Raw genomic sequence first — 25,748 nt, forward strand, 5'->3', positions numbered from 1 at the left:
AGGAAACCTTGGCTCTTTCATGACTCATGGACTTCAACTCCCAGAATTCCTGAGCCAGCTGGCTCAGGAATTCTGGGAGTTGAAGTCCATGAGTCATAAAAGGGCCAAGGTTGCCTACCCCTGGTCTAGGAAGAGAGCCTTTTTTCCCTGCTGTTGCCCCTGCCATATGAAATATTTTTTCCCTAGAGGTGAGGCAGCCCCCCCCCCCCATCCTCCTGGCCTTCTGAAAAGGAGTTAAGACTTAGCTCTGCAACCTCGTGTTGGGAGCCCACAGGAGCAAATAGCCATGGGTATAGTTACTTCCCTGAAAGCCCTCCCTTTGCTTTTAACTAATTTTAATCTCTGGCCTCTTACTTTTTTTAACTTTTATATATACTGTTTTATATTTTAGCATTTTACTGCACAAACCGCCCAGAGTCCCTCTTTGAGATGGGCGGTACAGAGATGTGAAAGGTAAATAAATAAGGTTGCTGACCAAATAGGCAAATTGTTAGAAAAGTACAACCTTAAAGCCACCTACAGGCCAATTAAGAAAATCAGAAAATCATTTAGTCAGCCAAGGACAGCAGAGAACTCTTTACAGCGTTCTGTATCCATTGCATCCTCTAGCTGTGGACAGATATAAATTGGTACCATGAGAAGCACTGCAGACAAGAACAATCCAAAAAAGCTATCAGTAGCAGAACATTCATTGTGTCATAAAGATAATAAAATTCAGTTCAAAGACAGGAAAATACTGTCAATAATTTCAGACTATTATATACACCTGCATAAAGAGGCTATTGAGATCTATAAACATCCCAACAGCTTCATCGAGAAAGACGAAAGTCTGAAAGTTAACAAAACCTGGTTACTTGTCCTCCCCAAAGCCGGACTAAGCAAGAATCAACTTCCTAAAATGTTTAAATCAGATTTTTTTTCTGGACAAGGTCCCAATCAGGACTAACAAACCAGAAGCCAGCACAAACAAAGAACCAATCAGGATTCACCATTCCAAAAATGGTCTATCAGAAGTTGATTTGAACAAAGGATCAGTTGGGAACCAACACTAGCAAAACAATCAGGATTAAACATAAAAAACCAGTCAGAGACCAGCCTTCATCAACCTGCAGCAGTTGGAAACCAGCTTGGCCAAAGATCAATCAGTAATCAGGACATCTAGCTACAAAGGCAACATCCCATTTAGCTCTTGCTCGGGTTGCCTGTGGTCTGTGTAGCAGACCATTTTATGTTTGAAGATACCAGCCACAGTTGCCAATGAACTATCAGTAAATGTGGACTATGGTCACTAAACACTGAAGCCAAACAGTGTTCATGGGCTCTGCATAACATTAGCTAGATAATCTGATGGCAACCAGATTGGTTAGATGTGGACTAATACAACAAAAATGCCAAATGGATCCTCATTATTAGATTTTTAAGGATTTGTTCTGGTATATTAAATATATTGATACATTGAAAGTATTGACCCACGTTGTAGCACATACGGGATTAATTCATAATTTCTGTTCCAGCTATTGAGAAACAATCAGAATGTATTTATTTAATTAATGCTGCTACCATTACTAGACCAAAAGTACATAAAGCAATTTGTCTCTGAGGTATTTCAGCAGTTTAAAAAAATGATTACTTCTTAATAACCTAGATCAGGTTTAAAATCCTATTCTTATTGTACTATAAATATATCAGTGGCAGCACTGAGTCAGGCTTTGCTCTTCTTGGAAGCTAAGATTATCTTTGAATGAACTCAAAATACATTCTGGAACAAAGACATGGCAAGTCATTTCTGTAGGGTGAGAAAAATGCATTGATATATCCATGAAATCACTAGTAATCAAGCTTGTTTCAACATAACCTTTACTTTTAAGCTAAATTACTATGCTAAAACACAATGGTTGAAGATCAAATGGATGTTCTTCATGAAGAATCGTAAATTAAATGGACCACGTTTGAATGTGAAGAGAGAAGAGAAAGAGAGGACTTTTAGAATATCAGTACCTGATACTATTTTCTGGCTATTAAACTATGATTACTAAGCTGGGAATTCTAAAACATATTAAGCTTCCTTTCCTTCTGATGGCAAAAATTTCTGATTCCTTTTGGTATCCATCAGCATTTTTACCATGCTTCTAGTAGTCAGATACTTAATTATGTCAAAAAAGCAATTAAAACACTTGTTCATTTTCCCATTTTATATTCCAGAAGTCCATTGCATATCAGAATAAACACTCGAACCACTGAGTTGCCATATTTACTGTTACTTTCCAGAACAAAGTTGCTGCATCGTTGCTCACTCTGTTTCCTTATTGCCCAGACTGACACATAAAATTCAAAGTGAATCATGAATTTGTGAAATAAACAGAATATTGTTAAGCTGAATTGGGGAAAATGACAAAATCATATAGAAATTAACAGATAATCTTTTCAAGCAGTTTTCTTCATCTTTGATTTGGCTTCAAATTTAATATTCTTTGGACCAAAGCTGCTATTAATGTCTTTGTGTTAAGAATTGTGATAATGTCAATTACACTTATCTTGTGCTGAAAACTAGCACTCTATTGTCTATATTCAAAAAATGAAACTTTTTTTTGTGATATTCCAGAATGTTTACACTTGCACAGTAAGTGTATTTTTTAAGTGTTTACCCATCTGTTTTCTGTTACTCCCTTCAATGTTTTCTGAAATATTAACAAGCTAGAGGTTTCAAATAATATACAAACTATGTCATCATCGAACACCATCATCGAACAGTTAAAATGTCAAAATGATTGGATAAATTTGTTGCGGTCAATATGCTGCAGAAATTTATGCATATAGGGAAGATAAGAATTGTAGTTGAGCATCTTGCAAATAGCCAAATATATAATGTCAAAAAGAACTTACAGATGTTCTTTATCTCTTCCTACCCTCTTGTGCTTTGGAATACTTATTTCTACAAGTATTCTGGTCACTTTTTAGGGGATTACGTATTGCTTGGTTTTATCAGCATGAGAGATGTTTGTACCTTTATCTGTGGAATATGAAAATGACTTTTACTAAGTAAAAGCTATCTGTCTCTAGAGCACAATCTTTTATAAAGCTGCATTGGCAGTTTTATAAAAGATCTTGATATGGACAACTTTAACAGGGACCTTCCCATATACTGAAAATTCAGACTTGGAAGTAAGAATTACTTAGGCTGAAAACTGAATTTCTTTCAGTTGTTTAGAAATCATTACAGGTTATATTCCTCCCTAGTATCTATGATCTTATTTTTTTTAGTCATTCTAGACTTCAATAATTTTTTCAAGGAAGATTCTCAGTTTTCTATGCCTGAGAGATCAAGTGGAGATACTTTTCCATAATATAATCTCTGATAAAATAAAATCTATGCAAGGAAGTGTTCCTAGTGTTTGAAAACTGATGATGGAATTCCTCCTTTGAAAATCATATAGGAGCTTTCCTCCTTTCTGCATCCTGAAGATCTAGCAAGTTCTTTTATGTTAATAGCCAACACTAAAGCTTTTTCCGTCAATTCTTTTGCTATTTTATGTTACAAAATCTTTTAGCTATGTTATGCAATGCCAATAATAGTATTTTTATCCATTGATCCAAGTCATTGAACTGTGTCATATATAGGTAAAGGTAAAGGTTCCCCCGCACATATATAGGTAAAGGTAAAGGTTCCCCCGTTTCCGACTCTAGGGGCCGGTGCTCATCTCCGTTTCAAAGCCGAAGAGCCAGCGCTTGTCCGAGGACATCTCCGTGGTCATGTGGCCGGCATGACTAGACACCAAAGGCACACGGAACGCTGTTACCTTCCCACCATAGTGGTCCCTATTTTTCTACTTGCATTTTTACGTGCTTTCGAACTGCTAGGTTGGCAGAAGCTGGGACGAGTAACAGGCGCTCACTCTGTGTCATATATAATATGTCATATATAATAAACCCCAAATAAGTCTACTTGGAAGCATTTATTTTGATTTACAATGGACATCCTTGAACTTTAGTGGAACTTGGGATCCTATTGCAAGACAAATAAACACTTGTAGGACCTTTTTTCTTCAGAAGTCTTCTTGTTTGCTTCATGTGTTCTCTTTATTTTCCAGGACTTTAGCAAGATTATCCAGGCTCAGTGATTTTTAACTTTCAGTGAAACCAGGCTGAAACAAGAAGAATCTGAGAAGAGCTTTTGTTCTCATTCCTCCCCCTTTCTTTCAGCGCCGGACTTCCCAGTCCCTTCACCATGGTAACAAATGGAGAATCACAGCTCCTTCACCATGGGCAATGAATTGCAACTTACTTGATTACTCTTTGCCCCATACTGAGTACTCAGTTGGATAGTGACAATTATCCTTGGATCCTGTGAGGACAGCCAGTTTTTTTGGTTTAAGTAAAGTCCTCTTTGCATAGTACAGTAAGGTTCTAGCACTTGGCTGAGGTTAGCCTTAGGTATCCAAGACCTGTGGTTCTCACAAAGGCATAGAACTTAAGGACTGAATGATGAAAAACCTATTCTGAAGTTTTGAGGACATTGTGCCAGTAGTGATCAGTGTTTTACTCAATCACTCAGATCAGTATCTTAGTGCGAATCCTGGAAAGTTCCAGCACTGATTTGATAAGAATTTGCCCTGTAAGCTGATTACTGTATAGTCTATTTCTCTTGTCTCTGGGATAACATTTATCTCTGGGGACGTCTGCTAAATACTGTGAAAAATAGGAGAGAGCCAGGAAAAATCACTTATATTTCTTTGAATAAAATGCTTAGCAAAGTAGAGAAAGGCCTGGATGAACATTTCCAAACATAATGTTCCATAAGCATAAACAGTGTTTATGGAAAAAACACCTAACAAATTCATCAGAAAACTCAGTGATAGGAAGAAGGTGTTAGATGCAGAATAGCAACCTACATTATGTCTATCTTTGGGAAAAGTTGAAAGAAGTGGTCGGTCATTTCTTCCCCATTCACTGATAGAAAGCCATTATCGCTGCATGAAAACTAATGTAAAATCATGATATTTCAGTACTTTGTCAAAGAGCTTAGAGAGAAAGTAATAATTCTGCAGATTGGTAAAAGGAATTTTAAAAAACTGTACAAAGTAAAACTTACCAAAAGAAGCAGGTACTTCTTAGCTGTTATTGGGATTGCTTTTCAGGGCTTGACGTTGCTTTTCAGCCAATATCTGACATAATTAGTAATGCTCTACTGTTTTGTTGACCTCCTAGCAAATAGATTGGTGCTTAGTTCTCAATGAACTTTTAATGGAACATTCAAAGATTGTATGTGACAAAAACTTTTGATAATATGCAGTTTCAACTAAGGAAGTAACTTCCTTTCATTGAGAACATTCTACTATGAATATAAGGAATGATGCTGTTTGTTCTGGCTGAGATGGGACTGTGTCTACTTCTTTGGCTATATATGTCAAATTGTTATAGTTGGCTCAGAAAAAGGACAACATAGATTACTAACTTTCATTTCATTAACTGCTGTGGGGATCAAATGAAGAACATGCAAGGGAGCAAAAATAAGAGAATGCCTTTCATCACTAAAAATGAAATGAATATTTAAATTAAATTAGCCTGCCAGGCTATAGCAAGCTATTATTGGAAAAGTGCACTTTCACTTTTGTACACTTGCTGGGTGTACAAGCAGGCTGGACCCGCTGCCAAGAATTATCTGTGAAGAAGCACATACATCCTTATGAAGTAGCTGAAGTAATGAAATAATAAAGTGGAAAATAACATAATTTGCAAAAAATAGCAGTATGTTCTTTAGATAGATGAGCTTTGGTGTGTATTAGCACAGAGGGCCAGTTTGGTCTAGTGGTTAATGCATTAAATTAGAACTGGAAAACCTAATCCTCCCGTAGGTGCAGAAGTTAGCTGGGTGACTTTGAGCCAGTCGTCTTCTCTCAGCCCTAGAAAGATAGTATTGGTAAAGCACTTCTGAAAAATATTACCATGAAAACTGCAGGAAAATGTCCATACAGTTATCAGGACTTGGGTGGCTTAGTGGACAGTAATGACAAGTGTAGTATAATAGATATTCATTATAGCTGCCTCTTCCTTAAAGATAATCATGTAATATACCAGGCACATATTTATTTAGTTACAGCAAATTGCTGCCTGTTCTGCTGTACCCAAAGCAGTAAAACTGCTGCCTTTTTACTCAATAAAGTATGCATTTTGGCCTGATTTCAGATGATATGAAAGTTGCCTTATTTTCAGTCCATGGATTTTTTAAAAAAATGTTTGAAAGAAGAGTCATGAAGCATAGGTGAGTGAATACTTTTGTGTTCCATATGAAGACTTCAACATGAACTTCCTTGATGGAATCAATTGCTCATTATATGAACAGAAGAAAACATTGAAAGTATTCATTTGCAAGAAATTTTTTTTTGAGGCAATGCTGCCAAATCATGTGATCTTTTCTTCCTTCATTAGCACTGAAAGAAATGCAAGAATTAGATGGATGTTTCCATTTTTCTTAAAAGACCTAGCTTCAGTATCTGAATGATTACAAGCTATTGATAGGGCTCGCAACTTGGGCGTCCTCCTTGACTCCCGGCTCAATTTTGAAGACCATATAGGAGCCGTGACCAGGGGGGGGTTTGCCCAGGTTCGCCTGGTGCGCCAGTTGCAACCCTACCTGGACCGAGATGCCCTACGCACAGTCACTCATGCGCTCGTGACCTCCCGTTTAGACTACTGCAACGCTCTCTACATGGGCTGCCCTTCAGGACCACTCGGAGGCTTCAGCTGGTGCAGAATGCGGCCGCACGAGTTGTGATGGGGGTCTCCCGATACTCCCATGTAACACCTCTACTCCGCGAGCTGCATTGGCTTCCGGTTGCCCTCCGGGTGAGATTCAAGGTGCTAGTGATGACCTATAAAGCCCTAAATGGCTTGGGTCCGGGATATCTGAGGGAACACCTGCTGCCAGCATCAAGTTCCCTTCGTCCAGTGTGCTCCCACAGGGAGGGTCTTCTCAGGGTGCCGGCGGTAAAAGATTGCCGGCGGGTAACACCCAGGGGGAGGGCCTTCTCAGTGGGTGCGCCTGCCCTCTGGAACCAGCTGCTCGTGGACCTTAGGACTGCTCCCAACCTCCGTTCATTCCGCCGGGACCTGAAGACCTAGCTCTTCGAGCTCTCTGGCCCAGGCTGAGAATTTTAATTTTAATTTTAATTTTAATTGTTTTTTTTACTTTTTCAGGGACTGTTGTAATTATTTTTAATTGTTTTTAACTTTTGTATTTCTTGTTTTAAATTACCCTGTAAACCGCCCTGAGTCCTTTGGGAAAGGGCGGTATATAAATCCAATTAAATTAAATTAAATTAAATAAGTTGCATGATGGTTACTCAGTAAATATACTGGCCAGAACCACTTTGAAATGATTGCTGTCTATTGATAAAGCAGCTTTTCTTTCTCTATTCGGATAACTTTGAGTCTCCTGCTGCCCGATTAATAACTACATTCCTGTCCCTTTTGAAATTTAACCTGGTATTAGAGGGGAGAAAATCTATAGCCCTTGGAAATTCCTTCAAATACATGTCTCCTTCATTTCACACTATCATTCAGGAGGAAAGAATAAAAGTTTTCAAAAGCAATCAGGAAGAATACTTCCTCAGTTTCTCCCCAGTAGATTACCTTTTATGATATTCAACAAACATCCCAGAATTTCTCATACTCCTATCCTGTTTATTTAGGTATATCTTTAAAATATCAATGAAACATTGAAGAAAAGACCACTTGGTGTCTACTCAAATGTTCATTGTCCAGGTTCAATGTTGGTTATTAGTTCTTCTGACAATATTGTTTTTCTGGCAAAGCCAATAGAGCCTGGCATTTTATACATTTTCTGGATGAATAAGTACAGATCTGCTTTTCATGATCCTTAGACCTAATACATCAGCGATGACCAACTTGATACTAAAATACAGCTTATTGTATAAATCATTGTAGATGTTTATTTCTCTCTGTACTGATGTTCTAATATCTTTAAATGCATTATCTGCAACAAAGGCATGACACAAGGCGTTCTTATGAGGACATAATCTGTACTGAAAAAAGAAGATGAAAAAGCTTGCTTTGCATTTGGCCTTCTTGACTTTGCTTCCATGTTTGCTACTGATCGATGCACCACACAGATCACTTGCTCTTCACTTGTAGTAGCTGTTTTGTTGCTCGGCTCTAATATCAGTGACGGGTACTACTTCCATTTCTGCTGTTACCTTCTTTAGCTAATGCCTGCCTTTAAGCAACCATATAAGCATGCCCATTTCTTGCTCTGTGGGGATGAGCAGCCTAATTCACAACCTTATTGCATAGTTGACGGGCCATATTTTCCAAAACTGAGCTCCTTATGCTGAGTGCTGAATGTGTGTATTTCCAGGCACTCCCCTCCACATACCAGTTGATGATGGATCTGATGAACCAGGGTCTGAAGCTTCTGATGCTAAGAGTACCCCAACTGTGGAAGGTGGGAGCTCTTTGTCTCATTACTTTGAAATTTATAGCAGCCAGCTCTTGAATGTGTCTCTTAAAAGTGCATCAATGCGGGTCCTCCTAACAATAACGAAAGCTTTATTACATCTAGTGTTAAATGATTTTTCTTTTAGCTTTAGTTATTGCTGTGACTGAAATTATTGTGCAAAATTTTAATTGTGGTCTTCTTTGCGCCTTTCACAAATTAAATCCAGAGTCGTCGTTAGCCAGGTATTGTTACTCGACCCTAGTGCCTTCCCAAGGATTTTAAATATTCACCTTTTGAAAAAGATAATGTAGGAATTGACATTGTTTGGTTTCAGAATACCATTAAACAGAAATCTTTCATTTATGTAGACATTCTTTTAAGCCTATGGATGAAAGGATAATGGGTTAGTTAGGGTTAGGTAAATTTAGGTTCTATCTATAACCCTAGGTCATTACTAAATTTAAATTAATTTTATACCATGATTACCCTACAGACCTATACTATAAACACAGCAAATTACTGTAGAGCTTTACAAATAAGTTTAACTATTTTGCTATCTTACATTGAAAATGAAACAAGCAAACCTTCATTTTTTTATCGTAAAGAAAGCTTTCCTATCTGATGACCCAGATGTGATTGCTAAAATTATGCTGTTTCAAATGGAATTACGGTTACTCAATTAGCCATGCAGAAAATCGTTATTTATATTTTGTTATTGTACCATCTTTGTCATTTAGCATTTGTTTAAATCAACACATGTTAAAAAAGTACATGCTTCAGTGAAGTTACTATGCTCTTAATTTAAATCAAGCACTTTTGCTATATGAAGTTGCTTCAGTTTTCAAATATTTGGAATGCATCAATTAAAGGGCAGTTTTAACAGAAGGTGACAAACAAATCCTACTTTCAAATGCTCTGTAGTTTCCTGATTTGTGAGCCTGAAGGACAAGATTGCAGAAAAAATACAGACAAGCAAACGTGAAGAACTAAAATGTAGGCATGCCCTTATTAATTTACTTAAATCTTTGCTGCAGCAAGACATAAATCAGGGGTCTTCAAACTTGGCCCTTTTATGACTTGTGGACTTCAACTCCCAGAATCCTTCAGCCAGCATGCCTGGCTGAGGAATTCTGGGAGTTGAAGTCCACAAGTCATAAAAGGGCCAGGTTTGAAGACCCCTGACATAAATGATGATTACATTTTTTATTCAAGTTTCTTTATTTTTCCTCTTTGGGGCTGGGAATGTTCTTGAGTGTTAAAACCATTTTACATCTCTATAAATACTTGTTCTATTGCATCTTAATTTTGGTAACACTGTTTCTATGAAATCTGGCAAGTGGAATCTTCTAAACATCACTTCTTGAAGCATCACTGAATCTGTAACATAGGCAGTTCTCTAAATGTTCTCCTGTGGGCCATTAAATATAATAATTATTTTTGGTGAAAAATGCCAAGAGAGTGAACAATATAGAATATAGAAACACATTTACTCAAGCTACATCAAACAGAAATATTTTATAGACAACAGGCATTTTAATCCCTGGTATTGGAAGCATTGGTCAAAGAAGGAAGTCTAATCAGTAGCTGAAGAAAAATGCAGTGGTGGGATTCAGCCGGTTCACACCGGTTCAGCAGAACTGATACCTAATTTTTTGTTGAGTTCGGCAAACCGGTTATGATAAATCTGGGTCTCATTCCTGGCGTTCCCGTCTCCGGTTTTTCCAAGTTTTTTCCCCCCAATACGATGCTGAGGGTTTTCTCTCTCGGCTCCTCCCTTCAGCTCTTCGGGTCTTGCCGCTCTCACGCTCCTCAGGGTGATGGAGGAGGTTCTCCAAAGCACCGCCTGAAGCTGATGCTCTGTTTCATGCCCAAGGGAGACCACCTCCGTCACCCTGCAAGCGGAGCCGGGGTGGGCAGGAAGGCGAGCGATCCGGATGTGCTGCACGGCAGCAGCAAGTAGAAGTAGGCAGGGGAAAGCTTCCTCCCCACTCCCCGCTGCCTCTGCTTTCTGCCACCGTACAGTACGTCCGGATTTCCTGCCTCCCCCCAGTCCCGCGCGCGCTTCTGCCTCCGCTTGCAGGGTGATGGAGGAGGTGTCTCTTGGGCTTCTCCTGCTTTCTCCTCCTTCCTCCTCCTTTGAACAGCCCTTCGCTCCCGTTGCTGCTTTTTCAGTCCCGGATCTCGGTTTGTTCAGAGCCTGTGCAGAGGGTCTTTGGAAACGAAGCCCTGCAGCGATTGGGTGGGGTGGGAACAATTCCCTTCGCTTTTGAACCGGTTCCGAAATTGGCTGGAAGGATCGGCCCGAGGACTCCAATTTGACTTTTCAGCAAGCGAGGGGGTTGGAGGCACGTGAATGCATGCTAGTCTGGCGTCTCAAAAAACCGGGATTCCCCCCCCCCCGCCCCGTATTGGATTTTCACTGCCATATTGTTTAACTTTATTTGAAGTTTACTTGATGCAGAATGCATCTTTTTAAAAATCTATATTATTTCTTAACTTCTTAGGGTACCTGATCTTGCTATTGTTTGGGGGGGATACCTGATATTTTGTTTTGCAACCAGCTTGATGATGGTGCAGTGGTTTGAATAAGATCTATACATTTTAGCTTTACATTTCTTCCAAAACCTGAACGTGATCTTGTTTTAATTTTATATACACCAAATTTAAAATTGTGTTAATGTACTGACTGCTTCTCTAGCTTATCTCAGAAAACCTGGGAAATGATTGCATTTGTATGACAGCTTTTTATAGCAGAAGATCTTCAATATTCTTAATGTAACCAATCAATTTTCTTAATTCCCAAGAACCAATTTTCATAATGTAACCAATCTGGACTCCACAAGATGGTAGAGGACAGGAAGGCCTGGAGGAACTTTGTCCGTGGGGTTGCGATGGGTCGAACACGACTTCGCAACTAACAACAACCAATCTGCAAAAGTTTGACTTGCAGAACTTTGGAAACTTTGCAAGTTGCTTCATCTTGGTATTTGTTATAGATATTACGGATCCATTAGTAGAGGACAGAGCTTATGAGGATCGAGATTCAGCTCATCAGCATGTGATAATTTTGAAGGGCACAGGCATCTACACATTCCAGCATTCTTGGCAATATGCTATAAGGCAGTTTGGGGTTGAAGGCAGGGCAACAGAGACAGTATTATGAACTTCTTTATAATTTCTTGGTTCCATGCCTTTATAACACATTTCAGGATTCCATAAGTGATAATAGATTGAGGGCCTCACTGATGAATTTGGTTTTCTAGTAAGGGATCATGATGTTGGTGCAAACACACCAATAAGGTGAGACTGGCTAGGTCCCATTCCTCTCCTTGAATGGGTGGCCCTCATTCACTTAAACAAATTCCTTCATGCTTTTTTTTCTTTTTATGGTTGTCTAGACAGCTTTTTAGAGACAGTTGTCTTTGTAAAGACAATTCTGAAATTTTGAAAGGTTTATTTTTCTTCTATTTTTCTTCATTTGTGTGTGTGTATGTGTGTGTTATATTATTTTTCATTATTGTAATTACTTTGAGTGATCATTCAGGTTTCTCCTCACAAATGAGATTGTTTTTTTTCCCATCCAGAACCATGGCTATTATTTTCCTAAATAATAGCAGATCACAAATGCTGGAAGCTATGAAAAGTATCCTTATTTTATTTATTTATTTATTTCAATTTCTATGGCCACCCATCTCAGAGTCATCCCTTTGGCCAGCTAATAGTATTACAAATTACAAAAGAAAAAGAAAAACAACCTATCTAGAAAAAGCAGTTGGGCTAAAAACAGATCCACCAATCTTACAGTAATACTTGGCCTTAGCCTCACCTGCTCGTCAGAGATAAAATCAAGTCTTTAATGCTTTTCAAAAGGCAATAGAGCTGGCACCAATTTAATCTTTGGGGGAATGATATTCCAAAGGATGGGCACCATGGCAGAAAAGACTCATGAAGGAATGGAGAACCCATAGCCCTCTTCATGTTGCTGAGTTAAAACTTTTATCACTTCGCTATTAGCATGCTGGCTGTGGCAGCTGGGATAAATAGCAACTTTAGTAGAGACACACTGGTTGTGATTTGTATATTGATAAGCTATATGCAGGAATAGACTTTCTTGCTAAATCTTCACACAAACTACATGTCCATTGAGACCCTTTCACTCCTTCCTGTATTCAGTTTTAATGATATCCTTAAATATGTTCTTCTATGTCCTCTGGGAAAAAAGTCCAAGCTTTGCATTTGTCCTAGCTATGTGCTCTCCCAATTCCCTCCCTGCTTTAATTTTTTATTTAAAAAATCTTGGGGAGAGTTGTTTCTCTCAACCGAAACCTATTTTGCATGTTGTGACTTTTGTGATCAATTTCAGTTAGGATTTTGATCTGGTCATTCCACTAATGTCTTCATTGTGGAAGAGCATTCTGGTGGGAAGAGCGTACCACTTGTCATCTCCGTAGTAATGCTGGTAGATTTACTGGCTGCATTTGATATCCTTGAGTATCCTTTAGTCTCTGCGTGCCACTTATATAATTCTCTCTTACTTCTTGTCTTCTCATTCTGTTTTGTTTCTTCATTGTTGAGCTGAACCAGAACCAGAACTACAACAACAGAGTTGGAAGGGAGACACTATACCATTCCAGACAAGTGGCTGTCCAGTCTCTCTTTAAAAGTCTCCAGTGATGGAGCACCCACAACCTCTGGAGGCAAGCCATTCTTCTGGTTAACTGTTCTGTTAGGAAATTTCTCCTTAGTTCTAAGTTGCTTCTCTGCTTGATTAATTTCCATCCATTGTTTCTTGTCTTGCCGTCTGGTGCTTTGGAAAATTTGAAGTTGAGACTCTTTTAAGACCTAGTCCCATTGCTTTGGAATAGGCTCCCCTTTGTTCTTCAAATGGCAGATGGCTTTAAAATCTTTAAATATGGCTCAAATGTTATTGTTTGATTCTAAGAAATAAGATTGCTCTTTTGATTGTGATTTCTATTCTGGCCTGGTGACAGGATGGCTTAGTTTTTATATTGTACTTTTTTCTAATTTTAATTGATTAGTACCTATGTATTACTAGTAGGTTGTACAGGGTCCAGGTTAACTTTTTTTTACTGTAAAGTGGTTATCTGTTTGGTATTTCACTATTCTCTTAGAGGTAGAGCTGCCAACATTTATAATGCAAATACCCTGTAATTTGGTATTTTCTAATTTAATTTATATTCCTTCATTTCTGTTTTATGCTTAATTTTTAATTGCGATATCACCATTATTATCTGTTGCCTAAATACCTCATTTTATATATTGCCTATATATTATCTAAATTTAGCAATAAGTTTATCTGAGATAATCTGCTAGAATGTAACCCTATCTCTCACTGAAATCTTAACTTAAATCATAAATTAAATCATAAAAGCTATAGGCCGTGAACGGTTTTTCTAAGATCTTAAATATCCAGCTGAAGCATAAACCCCTACATATTACCCAGTTAATCTTCTTCTAGCATACTATTTTTGACAGCTGCAACTTCATCAAATAAAGGGCTGTTCACTGGTATCTTCATTTGTGAAAAATGAAGACTGCCTTTAGTCACTAGTAGCTTTCTTCATTTTTACCCTGTGTGATTTTTATCTTGAATTAATAATTCTGCTTTCAAATCTATATGCAGTAGAAATTCTGTAGATCAAATCATCTGCTGTTAGTTGAAAGAGACATTGCCAGCTGCATCTCCCATCTCATTAGATCCTGTTTCTGCTCTGTGCTATGAAGGCAAAACACTTAATGATTTACCGCTTATTCTGTCTTTATAGATGGAATCATTGGTGCAAGCTCTGAATGGTATAGTGATTCATATCTATTTATTTTAATATCTAAGTACGAATGGTGGAATTCTCTACAATAAATTCTGCTAAAATTGCTCTACTATTATTTACTAATCTACTAAGAGAAACAGGATTAACACAAACAATTCTATGATTCCTTCTAATTCTTTAGGGAGACACTGATAGAGTCTCCTCCTCATGCAAGGTCTTGAGTTATAAATGGACTACAATATGACATTTGTCTTCTGTTCATCAATTGCTTTGTATTCATTTAAACTATAACAAAAAAGCATTCTTTAAATAGCCCAAAGAGATAATGTTAAAGCACTGGAAAAGAATAATGTAGTCTAAAAAGTCTAAGAAAGAGAGAAGTGCAGAACTTAACTATTTTTTGATCTATGAAATATGTAATTATACAACTACAGTGGGATCTATAAAATATTAATATAAAGCTGTCTCATCTGAAGGTTAGGTGAATCTTAGGCCTGCTTCATTCTGAACATTTGTCAACAGGAGGTTTTATACTGGAAATGTTAAATGTTCAAATGCATAAGTAGCAAATAAAGATATGCTGTCAAAGCAGCCTATAAATATGCTTCTAACCTCTTCTTTACTTAGGAGGCACCTCGTACTTCTTGATGCAGAACCCCATCCATAGATTCATTTCTATTAACTTCTCCTAGGTTTGCCATTTTAGAAACTTTTATATGTTCGTGTTACTTTATCTAACTTTAATGGGGCTTCCCATTAAACTGATGGTTATTGAATATTTTCACTTTTAAAAGTTTGCATTATTATTAGCACTTTTCCCAGGTCATAATATTGAACATGGGTCCTATGGTCTAATCATCATAATTACTCTTTACTGAGGCAAAGTGAAGTACGGTACCTTATATACCTCAACTTTTCATTAAACCAATGGTAGTTTGAACATTTGAATCATGAATCTTATTCTTTATCTTAACTTATTATCAAGTGTGAAGGAGAACATTCCTTCCTTAAATAAGATGTTGAAAGAGCTTTTTTTGCATGATGTCTTTTTAAACTTTGTACATTCTTTTTATCCTATTGGGAGAACTTTTTTCTTCAATAATTTTTCAAATGTAAACATTTGGATTAGACTACAAATCTGTGGGACTTAAGAATCATCACTAACTCATATCCCCCTGGATCTAATATAAACCACCCAAGATCTGTTTATTCTTATCTAGTGTGTATTATTGAACTCAGAAATCTTTCATTAACCCATTTTTTTCCTATCGAAAAAATTCCAGATGAGCTGTTGCTGTAGTAGAGCTGTGCAGATTTCTTGTTCTTTTGATGTTTTTGCATCCATCTTCCTGTAGGTCAGTGTGATAATCTCCTAGCTGAATGAAGCATATAGGAGAAAAGGCAGGTTGCTTATTTGTATATTTCTTCAAAATAATCTGTTTAGTCAAATAAACCATCCTATTGCAGGATTTGATAGGAACATGCAAGTTAAACTGAACAGAACAATACTGCTCTGTCCTTAACATAAAATCTTCTTACTAGGTCTGTTTAGAGCAGGCATGTCAAACACAAGGCCCGGGGGCTGGATCCGGCCCGCGAAGTGGTTTCATGTGGCCCACGAAGACATCCTGGAAACAGTGAGGGAACGGCCCCCACTGCCTTGGCCCTGGCCCAGAGACCTTCCTTCTGCCAGAGACCCTCAGATCTGTCCCACTCCTGCCCAGGCCCGCATAGGCACCCTTGATGCGAACAATGTAGAGCTGGCCACGCCTACCCACCCTGGCCATACCCACCCGGCCCCTTGAGGGTAACCGCAGTGCTGATGCGGCCCTCAATGAAATTGAGTTTGACACCCCTGGTTTAGAGGAAGGAGCTAAGTGCCAGTTTTCTGCTGGTTCAAAGTCTTTTGCTTCATATATAGGTGCAAAATCCGTTACATAAGTTTAGCCTTAATCTTAAAGAAGGTTAGACTTTTTTATGTAAGTTCTTGACTTATGACCACAATTCAGACCAAAATTTCTTTTGCTAAGTGAGGCAGTTATGTGAATATTGTCCCATTTTATGACCTTCTTTGCCACTGTTGTTAATTGTACCACTGCAGTTGTGAGTCTAGCTTCCATGTTGACTTTGCTTAGCAGATGGTTCCAAAAGGTGATTACGTGAGCCCGGGACACTGCAAATGTCATAAATATGAACCAGTTGCCAACTATCTGAATTTTGATCACATGACTGTGGGGATGTTGTAATGGTTGTGTGAAAACAATGTTTTTCAGTGTCCTTGTAACTTCAAACAGCCACTAAACTAAGTTGAGAACTATCTGTAATCTATTTTCCTATTTACATTTTTATGCCTTTCTTATTGATACATATGATTAGACCAGGCATGTCAAACTCTCGATGTCACGTGACATCGCGTGATGTATCACGACTTTTTCCCCATTGCCGGCAACAGAGTGGGCACGGTTTCAGTATGATGCATCCAGGCCATGGGCCGGCAGTTTGACATACCTGTCTTAGACGCTAGAGCAGGGGTAATGAATGAATGATGTAAAGTGGGGCAGGTTCCTCTTTTTTCCTCTGGAAGTCTAGCACCATCTGTTTCGTCTTGCCAATGTTCAGGTGCAAGTTGTTCTTGGAACACCATATGGTTTTTGTACCTCCCCCCTGTATGCTGTTTCATCTCCACCTGTAATAAGACCCACTATGGTGGTATCATCTGTGAACTTAATTATCGCAGTAGATGGGTCGAACGATACACAATCGTGTACAATGAGTACAGGTAGGGGTTAAGCACACAGCCCTGTGGTGAGCCGGTGCAAAGCTTCAGGGGGGTGGATAAAACAGATCCGACCCTCACTATTTGTAACCAGTCCCTGAGAAAGTCTTTAATCGAATCGCAGGTGGAGGGGGAAAAATTCAAGTCAGTCAGCTTTTCAATGAGAGTGCTCGGCAAAATGGTGTTGGAAGCCAAGTTGTAATCAACAAAAAGCATCCTGACATAGCTTCCAGGTTTCTCTAGATGGCTTGCTACAGAGTGTAGAGCAGTAGCTATGGCATCGACCTGTTCCCCCTGTAGGCAAATTGATGTTTGGTGGGAGGCATGTCCTAAGATGTTGAAGAACCAGTCTTTCAAAGCATTTCATCACTACAGACGTTAATGCAACAGGTCTGTAGTCATTCAGGCACTTAACTGCTGTTTTCTTTGGGGCTGGGACAATGGTAGCTGCTTTCAAGCATGATAGTACACAGGCTGTTTGCAAGGAGATATTAAAGATCCTTGTCAGGACCCCTGCTAATTGGTCGACACAGTTCTTAAATACTATCCCCAGCACCCCATCTGGGCCTGCAGCTTTGCTGGGATTCACAGCCTTCAGTACAGCTCTCACTTGGTCTTCAAACAGGGTGAGTGGCTGAGAATCAGAAGGCCGGCCAGCAGAGGCTACGGGGTTTGGTCTTTTCACCTCGTAGTGAGCGAAGAAGTTATTCAGCTCCTCTGCCAATGAGGCATCAGTATTAACCGTGTTCCTCGTATTACCCTTGTGGTTGGTTAGGTGCTGCAGTCCCCACCACACTTGCTTCATATTGTTGTCTGTTAGGTGGTTCTCCACCTTGTGTTTATATTGTTGTTTCGCCATCCTAATGCCTCTTCTGAGATTTGCCCTGGCCTCTCTGTATGTGTCCCTGTCCCCTGCAGAATCCCAGGCTCTCAGGAGTGTTCGTACCTCTGCAGTCATCCAGGGTTTGCAATTCCCGTAAACTCTCCCGTAAACACTTTTCTGTTGTCACACTGTCAGTGCATGTTTTGATATAAGAGAGTCTGGCTCTTTTATGACTCTTTTATGACCTTGGCTCTTTTATGACTCCAGGCTGGCTCAGGAATTCTGGGAGTTGAAGTCCACGAGTCATAAAAGAGCCAAGGTTGCCTACCCCTGCGCTAGAGTATCCTTTGTCAGATAACAAAAGGACCAATCTTGTATCTGATTTTGTGACAAAACATCTTTCAGTATTTACTTTTATGATACATTCCAGTTAAATTTATTCTTTACGTGAGAAGTATAACCTACCTTCTTTCTTTCTTTCTTTCTTTCTTTCTTTCTTTCTTTCTTTCTTTCTTTCTTTCTTTCTTTCTTTCTTTCTTTCTTTCTTTCTTTCCTTCCTTCCTTCCTTCCTTCCTTCCTTCCTTCCTTTCCTTCCTTCCTTCCTTCCTTCCTTCCTTCCTTCCTTCCTTCCTTCCTTCCTTCCTTCCTTCCTTCCTTCCTTCCTTCCTTCCCCACCACCTCCTCCTTCTTTCTCTCCTGTCTTTTTTTCTTTCCCTATCAACTTTTTTTTTTGGGGGGGGGGGAGATTTTCTGGTCACCAAAGAAATCACGATCAATTATTAGATAACTTTTTTTGACAAATGCCTGCTTTGTCTGCTGATATTAATGAAAAAATAATTAGATATAGTCCTAGTACAAATTAAATGAACAAGGCTGGATGGTTTCACAAGACATGTCTCATCTGGAAGCAATCTACATCTAACCTCCTTTATTTATTTTACCTCATTTATTTAACCTCCTTTATTTATTCATATAACACCATTTTTACTGTAATACCACTCCTTTCCTCTACACATTTTATTGCTTCTTCCATCAAGGGGAGAAAAAAAAATCTTCCAGGTATTGACTGATAAGAAATGGAAGCACTTGGTGAGTTTAAATTTATAATAATATTGTAAGCAGCAATCTCTGGGATTCAGTGCTTAAAGATATGCTTTATAGGGAACAAATCTTTGCTACTTTATATTTTTCACCAAGAAGTGATGTTTAGAAAAAATTACAACCAGGAATATCTTCCACTATAATTCCTTTGAAAGGAGCGAGTTCACAGAACTACTGATGTTTAAAGTTGTGGGGTGGCATGACAGGAGGCACCAAAAAAGGATTTGGCCTTTGTGCTGCAACTTGTATTGCTGCCCTAATGAGAACCCTGCAGTCAGAAATGAAACAGAACAGTGTTTCTCAATCTTAGCAACTTTTAGATGTGTAGACTTCCAACTCAGAATTTTATCCAGCCAGCTTTGGCAATAATAGAGTATTATATATGATATAGATTATTGTATGTTATAGAAGTATCGTTAAGAGTATTATATTTCATTATCTGTATTGCCAAACATATTTTATTCAAAATACACTTGACAGTTCTTAATCATGCCTTCTGAAATTCCATGAATATCTGGATCAAGATTCTCCAGATAATTTTAGCAATCAAAGGAAATGTTGATTTTCTTTTTAAAAATTTCAGTTAACCAAGCTGAAGATAAGCATAGCTATATTGACCCGATTGCAGCTGAACATCATTATTCTATATTGTACCATGTTTATATAAAAATATACACAAATGCCTTTGTTAAAAAACAAGTTTGCATCTTCCATAAAGCCTAAATCTCATTTTCATTCAGTTTCAACATACTTAACTGTGCAAATTAATGGTGTATTCATAAATGTTCAGATCAATATCTTTTTAGTTAAATATTTTCTGTAAACCCTGTCAGTTTCATTATATTTTTCTTCAGGTGTATGTCTATAATTGATGAATAGGATGTGATTTATTTCAGTAGAAATGTTTATCATCGGTTTATTTCTATTTCATTTAAATGTACTGCCACGCATTTCCAAATATTCATGTATCATTTGAAAATGCAGAAACATTTGTCTTGTTCTATTTTTAATGTTGAAACCATTTCCCCATCTTTAATTTGGAAAATTTAGCTGAGGAAGCAGGCATAGTTTGTACTCCTAACCACGAAGACCATGCTTCGGGGGATGCTCAAGGTAAGCACAGTAAAGTTTATTTCCTATATATCTAAAAAGTGCTTTGATCCCTAGAAATTGCTGACTTAGCTTAGGCTATGTGTTGTCTTAGTGATGAGAGAGAGAGAGAGAGAGAGAGATGTAGAATAAATTAAAAAAAGCACTGGACAAAGTTAATCAAAAAATAAATGTAAATAATAAGAGCAGTATAAACCTATATTATGAACAGCATAGCTTCTGCCATTCATTATTTCAACTCACCTTTCCAAATTCTTAGCCAGTTAGAGATCCAGTTGAATTTTGTGTTCCTAATTGATTGGTTTCACTTTCACTTTGGTTTTATGGAATGAATAGTTTTTTGTGAAGAACAAGACCTGAACTAAAAGTAACCATGTCTACAAAATGTACTTGCTTCTTTGTTCTATTAACTGCAGTGTATGTCTGAACCGGACAGATTGCTAAGTCTTAGCTGTGGTTAATTGAAACTAATTCCATCATAGTTTAAACATTTCATCAAAACATAATTGACTTTAATTCTACAGTAGGACCACACTGGTCAAATGGAATTGGAAAGAAAAATAATCGTCCTTTTGCTCACAATCACAAGGGAGAAGAAATAACATACATCTGAAGCTTTTGGAGGTAGTGATAAGCCACAGTTGATCATTACAGTTAAATTAGTTCATTCTGTCAGTGCTCTCTTAGAATTTTGGCTATCCATCTTGAAAATGATTGTAGACAACATGAAGGAAATTGTTAGATGATGATTTAGATCACATTGTCTGAAGCTGTGGATCATGTCACAAAATAAATAAAAATAAGTAAACTGTGCTTCACGGAGGTAAAGTGGTAAATGCCATAATAGATTAATAGTTACAGCTATTAAAATATGTTTCCAATAGCTAGAAAATAATCCTGCTGTATTAGTGCTACCAACTTTGATTGGTTAATTGTTTGAGAATAAAGATGCTGGACATATCAAATAAAGAGGTGCTTTATGGGCATATTCCAAATTTATCATTTCAAAATAATTGTAATAGTTTTAATTTTGTAATAATAGAAATAACTGTATTAAGAGAATTGTATTAAGATAGATCCTTGACTTTTACATCCTAGCTTATATTTGAAATAGTTCAAATTAATAAAGTCTTACAACTTTTTTAGGCTCAACAAATAATCTTTTAGATTAAAGGGGTGTTGGTTATATTAAATACTACTGTAGCACTCAGTTTTTCTTCATGAAATAGTCTTTTCCCCAAGCTTGTAAGTGATTGTAAATACTTCTGGGTATGTGTTATGTGCACAAATATCTTCCTACCTCTTTGTCATGATAATGCCTTGTGTTACTATGTTATTACTTGGAGTGAGTGGAAATAATTCACGATGATGATGTAAATGAGATAAAAACAAGGACACCACATCCCCACACCCAACCTTATTTAGGAACCAGCTTACACTTAATTGAAAATAGAGCTTTCCATATATTTCTTGCAGATTTTTCTTTCAGGTTGATCCATGGTCTAGACTATTAGGAGATAAAAAAATATTGCATAGAGAGAAAAAACAAAAGAGAAAGTTAGTATAGAGCTTTCATACACAACCTCAGTGCCATTGAGTGCTGAAAAATAGATGGAATTATGCATACTCACAGAGGCCAGACAGAGACTGTCAAGAATTGATAAAATGCAAACCAGTCTTCCTGCCCTTCAGGTGCCCAAAAAAGATACAGAACCTGAATCAGCAATTTGTCTAGTTTTTGATCAAGGTCAGGGCTGGGAACAGCTGTGATGTTACGCTGTTTTAGGTCTTGTTCCACAAAGAGAAAGCCAGAAAGATATACAGATATACAGAAACAGTAAACTTATTCAGAAATTAAAAGTCCAAATAGATCCAAGGATTTAAACAGTAAAGAAAAGGGAACAAGGGTTATGGTTCATGCAACGAAGAGTTGGAACACAGGGCACTATTTGGTTCAAGAAGCCAAAGTAGCCAATTGTACCGATTCATGGATGATAGAAATTGTATTCAGCAATGAGCCACTGTGCCCTCAAGTTGATCTTCCATAGTCTGGGCTCTTTGAATTTTTGGGCAGGATAGACATTGCTCAGAATTCTGTGTTTGAGGAAAAGCACCCAGTTTGAACAAAGGTTGTTCAAATACCTGTACTTGTTTTGTCCTTTCCCAATTGATGTTCATTAATTTTTGTATAATTGTGAAGTCATTAAAGCATGTTGGGCTTGAGTAAGCCTTTATCCCCAGGGTGTCTCCACCAGAAGTTAATATTCCTCTCTACCTTCTGATATTCATTGCCGGGCCATTCTCTTGAGGAAGGGATTGTGTTAAATCTAGGCAGAATCCTTAGCACATTATTATAGACAATGACAAGAAAAGATAAGTGAGGATCAAAATAATCTCATCTAGACACTGTCTGCACCTGAAAAAATATTTTAAAGATTTTGGAAAAGCTCAGAAAAGATGTTTATAAGCAGTAGAACAGATTGCTTACAGGATAGACAAAAATGGCCACTTAGTTTTTCAGGCATTTGTCAGAAAGGAAATTTATCATTTGGAAACTTCAGCTGGTACAGAATGTGGTTGCACAGGTAGTAAATGATGGCATACATAACACCACTTTTGTGTGAGTTGCATTGGCTACTGATGTGTTTCCAAATACAATTCAAGATGTTGGTAATTACCTTTAAAGCCCTACATGGTTTGGGAGCAGGATACGTGAGGGATCACCTTTTCTCAAGAGTGTCTACCTCTTCAACCCGATTTTGCTGAATAGGCATGCTGTAGATCCCGTCAGCAAAAGAGTGTCAGCTGGCAGGGACTAAAAGACAGTCTTTCCATCCTTCATTCAGAGATTAAAATGGCCCCAACCCTGTTAGCCTTTCATAAAACCCTAAAAACCTGACTACATTCTCAAGCTTGTGCCACGGAATGTGTTAAGGGCCTCGTTTCCTGATTGTATTGCTATCAGGCTGCTATGGCTGCTATGTATATTGTTTTTATTCTTTTAAAATGTTTTTAGTATTTTGATTGTGATATCACCCAGAGTCATTGACTGAGATGGATGGCTATAGAAATTTAACGAATGGATGGATGGAAGGATGGATGGATGAATGAATGAAATTTGCAGTTATCCATTGTTAAGAAGACAAGCTTCTACTTTCCAATACAATGCTACTAATATTAATAGTTATAATATAATTCTGCATGTTCCAATGCAGTCATATAGCCTTTTCACATTTTCCAAAACAGATCTTTGTTTGATTTCTCTCTGCTCATCAAAGGCCTATAGGGGAAAATAATAACAAAAATTGCTGCATTTGTGAGAAGGGACTGAGCAGAAAATGACATATGAAAAGTCTTAAGACGAGGTAGGGTAAAATGCCTGCTTTTATTTTAGTGCTGGCAGATGTTTTTCAGCTCTTTAAGCACAAAACTAATTCTATAACCATTAAAATTACCGCATACAGGTAAGCAAAACTATGTTTTATAGAATGGACAAATATAATTCTATATTCTTCCTTGGCACAATATGGCTTTTTGTAAGTCCTATTTCTTTTAGCCATATAGTCCACTCTGTCTCCCACTAAACCCTACTTAATTGTTTTTGGATAGTTTGGGCATTTTTCCCCTATTTTGAGTCAAGGATAAAACATTCTTAAAAGTGGCATCTATCCAACCATTTTTATAAAGCACACTCTAAATCTCTGGACAACTATTTATTTCACTCACTAGTAGACTATGTAAATTGAACTACTGGATTCCAAACTTACTGAGAAATATTAACAGAATACAAAAAATGTTTGAGCCTTTGAATAAGTTATTTTTTAAGAAAGCACTATTTAGTTGTAAGGTGTGCACTGGAGAGAATGATTTTCTTCTCTTCCTCAACTTTTCCCAATTTATTAATTTTTCTAAAGAATTGAGAATCTAGTTAAATAATACCACCTTTATTGTTGTTAGGAAAACTTGAATTAAAAATTTAGACCTGGACTCGTATTTTACAGATATTAAATCTTAAGCAACAATTAATTAAAGAAAGCAGAATAAAATGTAGACAGAAATTCCATTCTCTAATATTAAACTCTAAAATAGACTTAAGCTTTACATTAATATTATAAATCTATTATTTTATATTATAAAATATTGCATACTGAGACAGTTTTGCAAAATGCATTAGTTTGGATTTACTTTCACTATATTATAATGTATATAATGCAAACAGCTAATGAACTTTCTTTGTTACAGTGTTAGAATTAAATATGTGTACTATTCTCATCCATGAAACACAACTTGGTAAATTTAAACTGAGTTAAATTATTCCTTTAGTAATCAGCAATAGGGTTATTTTCTAAGTTTGGTTCAGCTGCATAAAAAAAAAATCTCTGGTCTAAAAATAATCTGTCTGCAATGAAATTGGCTTAAACATTGTGAAATCTTTTGATGTTAAACCACTGGTTAGATTAGATGAACGGATCACAAAAACTAATACTTCATTTCCTGAAATCCACCCGATTCCTTGAACCAAGATACAGCATGAAGGCAATAGCCCTTTTCTAACTATTGCTGCCCTATTAAATGCTCTACCAAGCTAAGCTTTACCATAAGATCCAGACTGGCCGAGAGGAGGCAAAGCTATTGTGAATAATTATGCTTGTGAAACATCATGATTCCCCCTCCCCCCATACCTCCTTTATTATCCCAATTATATGCTTCTGACGGTGCATAGGGTTTTTTCATACAGAGAAGGAAGACTAACTACTCTAATGTGGAATGGAATACCTTCAAACTGCTTTGCTTTCTTTTCAAGGAGTTACAAGCAGATAAAGCATTACATCCATTTGTATTTAAAAAAATGACAAGACACTGATAGGCTGCTCCATTGCTATAGTCATTAAAGACACAAAGTGATCTTGCCAACTCTTGACATCACTTTGCAAACAGAGCTTCACACAAAAACATTGGAGAAGTTGCCAAAAATGGTTTCAGTTGGTTGGGAACACAGTATTTTGTGTTCTCAATACAGCTGACTTGATTTTTGCTGTGTGTGTGTGTTTTTAATTATTTTCCGGAGTATTTAATGTTAGACAAAGCATGGTTGCTGTTTGCGTTAAAATGAGAGAGGAGAATTGCGTGTGATAGTTGCCCAAATAGTTATAGTCCAAATTTATTTTATAATTTATTGCTTCACTTACCTGTCCCAGAAAGCATACTAAGAATAGGGCTTTTCCCTTTTATTTCAGCTCACATTGACAGCAGAGATAAAAATGAAATTGGGACTGAAGAACGAAAACCAAAGGTAAGATGACAAGTGGATTATCATAGGATATTCTTTTTCCCCTTTTGTTCCTCTCTCTTGAAACATTTTTCTTCTGAGACCAGGCTGTTTTCTATGTAATGACAGGAAAAAACTTTAAATGTATTTTTGGTATTTGATTATCCAGAAAGTTGTTTCGAAATCTGGATACTTTCTCCAGTTCTTCTATTAGCTCAGACATGTCAAACACAAAGCCCGGGGGCCGGATCCGGCCCGCGAAGTGGTTTCATGCGGCCCGCGAAGCCATCCTGGAAACAGTGAGGGAACGGCCCCCACTGCCTTGGCCCTGGCCCAGAGACCCTCCTTCTGCCAGAGACCCTCAGATCTGTCCCACTCCTGCCCAGGCCCCCATAGGCACCCTTGATGCGAACGATGTAGAGCTG

General features: G+C 37.6%; 1 protein-coding gene and 1 long non-coding RNA gene across 2 annotated transcripts in view; both read left to right on the forward strand.

The window, feature by feature from the left end:
* LOC308678126 (microtubule-associated protein tau-like) overlaps positions 1–25,748 on the forward strand; it is a 92,190-nt gene that overhangs the window by 23,183 nt on the left and 43,259 nt on the right. The window contains exons 3-5 of the mRNA XM_081345004.1: positions 8,375–8,461; positions 19,995–20,057; positions 25,292–25,347. Of these exons, the coding sequence (XP_081201130.1) occupies positions 8,375–8,461; positions 19,995–20,057; positions 25,292–25,347 (206 nt within the window). The remainder of the gene's footprint in view (positions 1–8,374; positions 8,462–19,994; positions 20,058–25,291; positions 25,348–25,748) is intronic.
* On the forward strand, positions 141–2,238 carry LOC308678131. The gene is made up of 2 exons (XR_014028607.1): positions 141–453; positions 2,203–2,238. It is a non-coding gene; the product is annotated as an uncharacterized lncRNA (long non-coding RNA).

The sequence above is a fragment of the Vipera berus genome, assembly GCF_964194415.1.
Source record: "Vipera berus genome assembly, chromosome: Z".
In the NCBI taxonomy this organism is placed as follows: Eukaryota; Metazoa; Chordata; class Lepidosauria; order Squamata; family Viperidae; genus Vipera; species Vipera berus.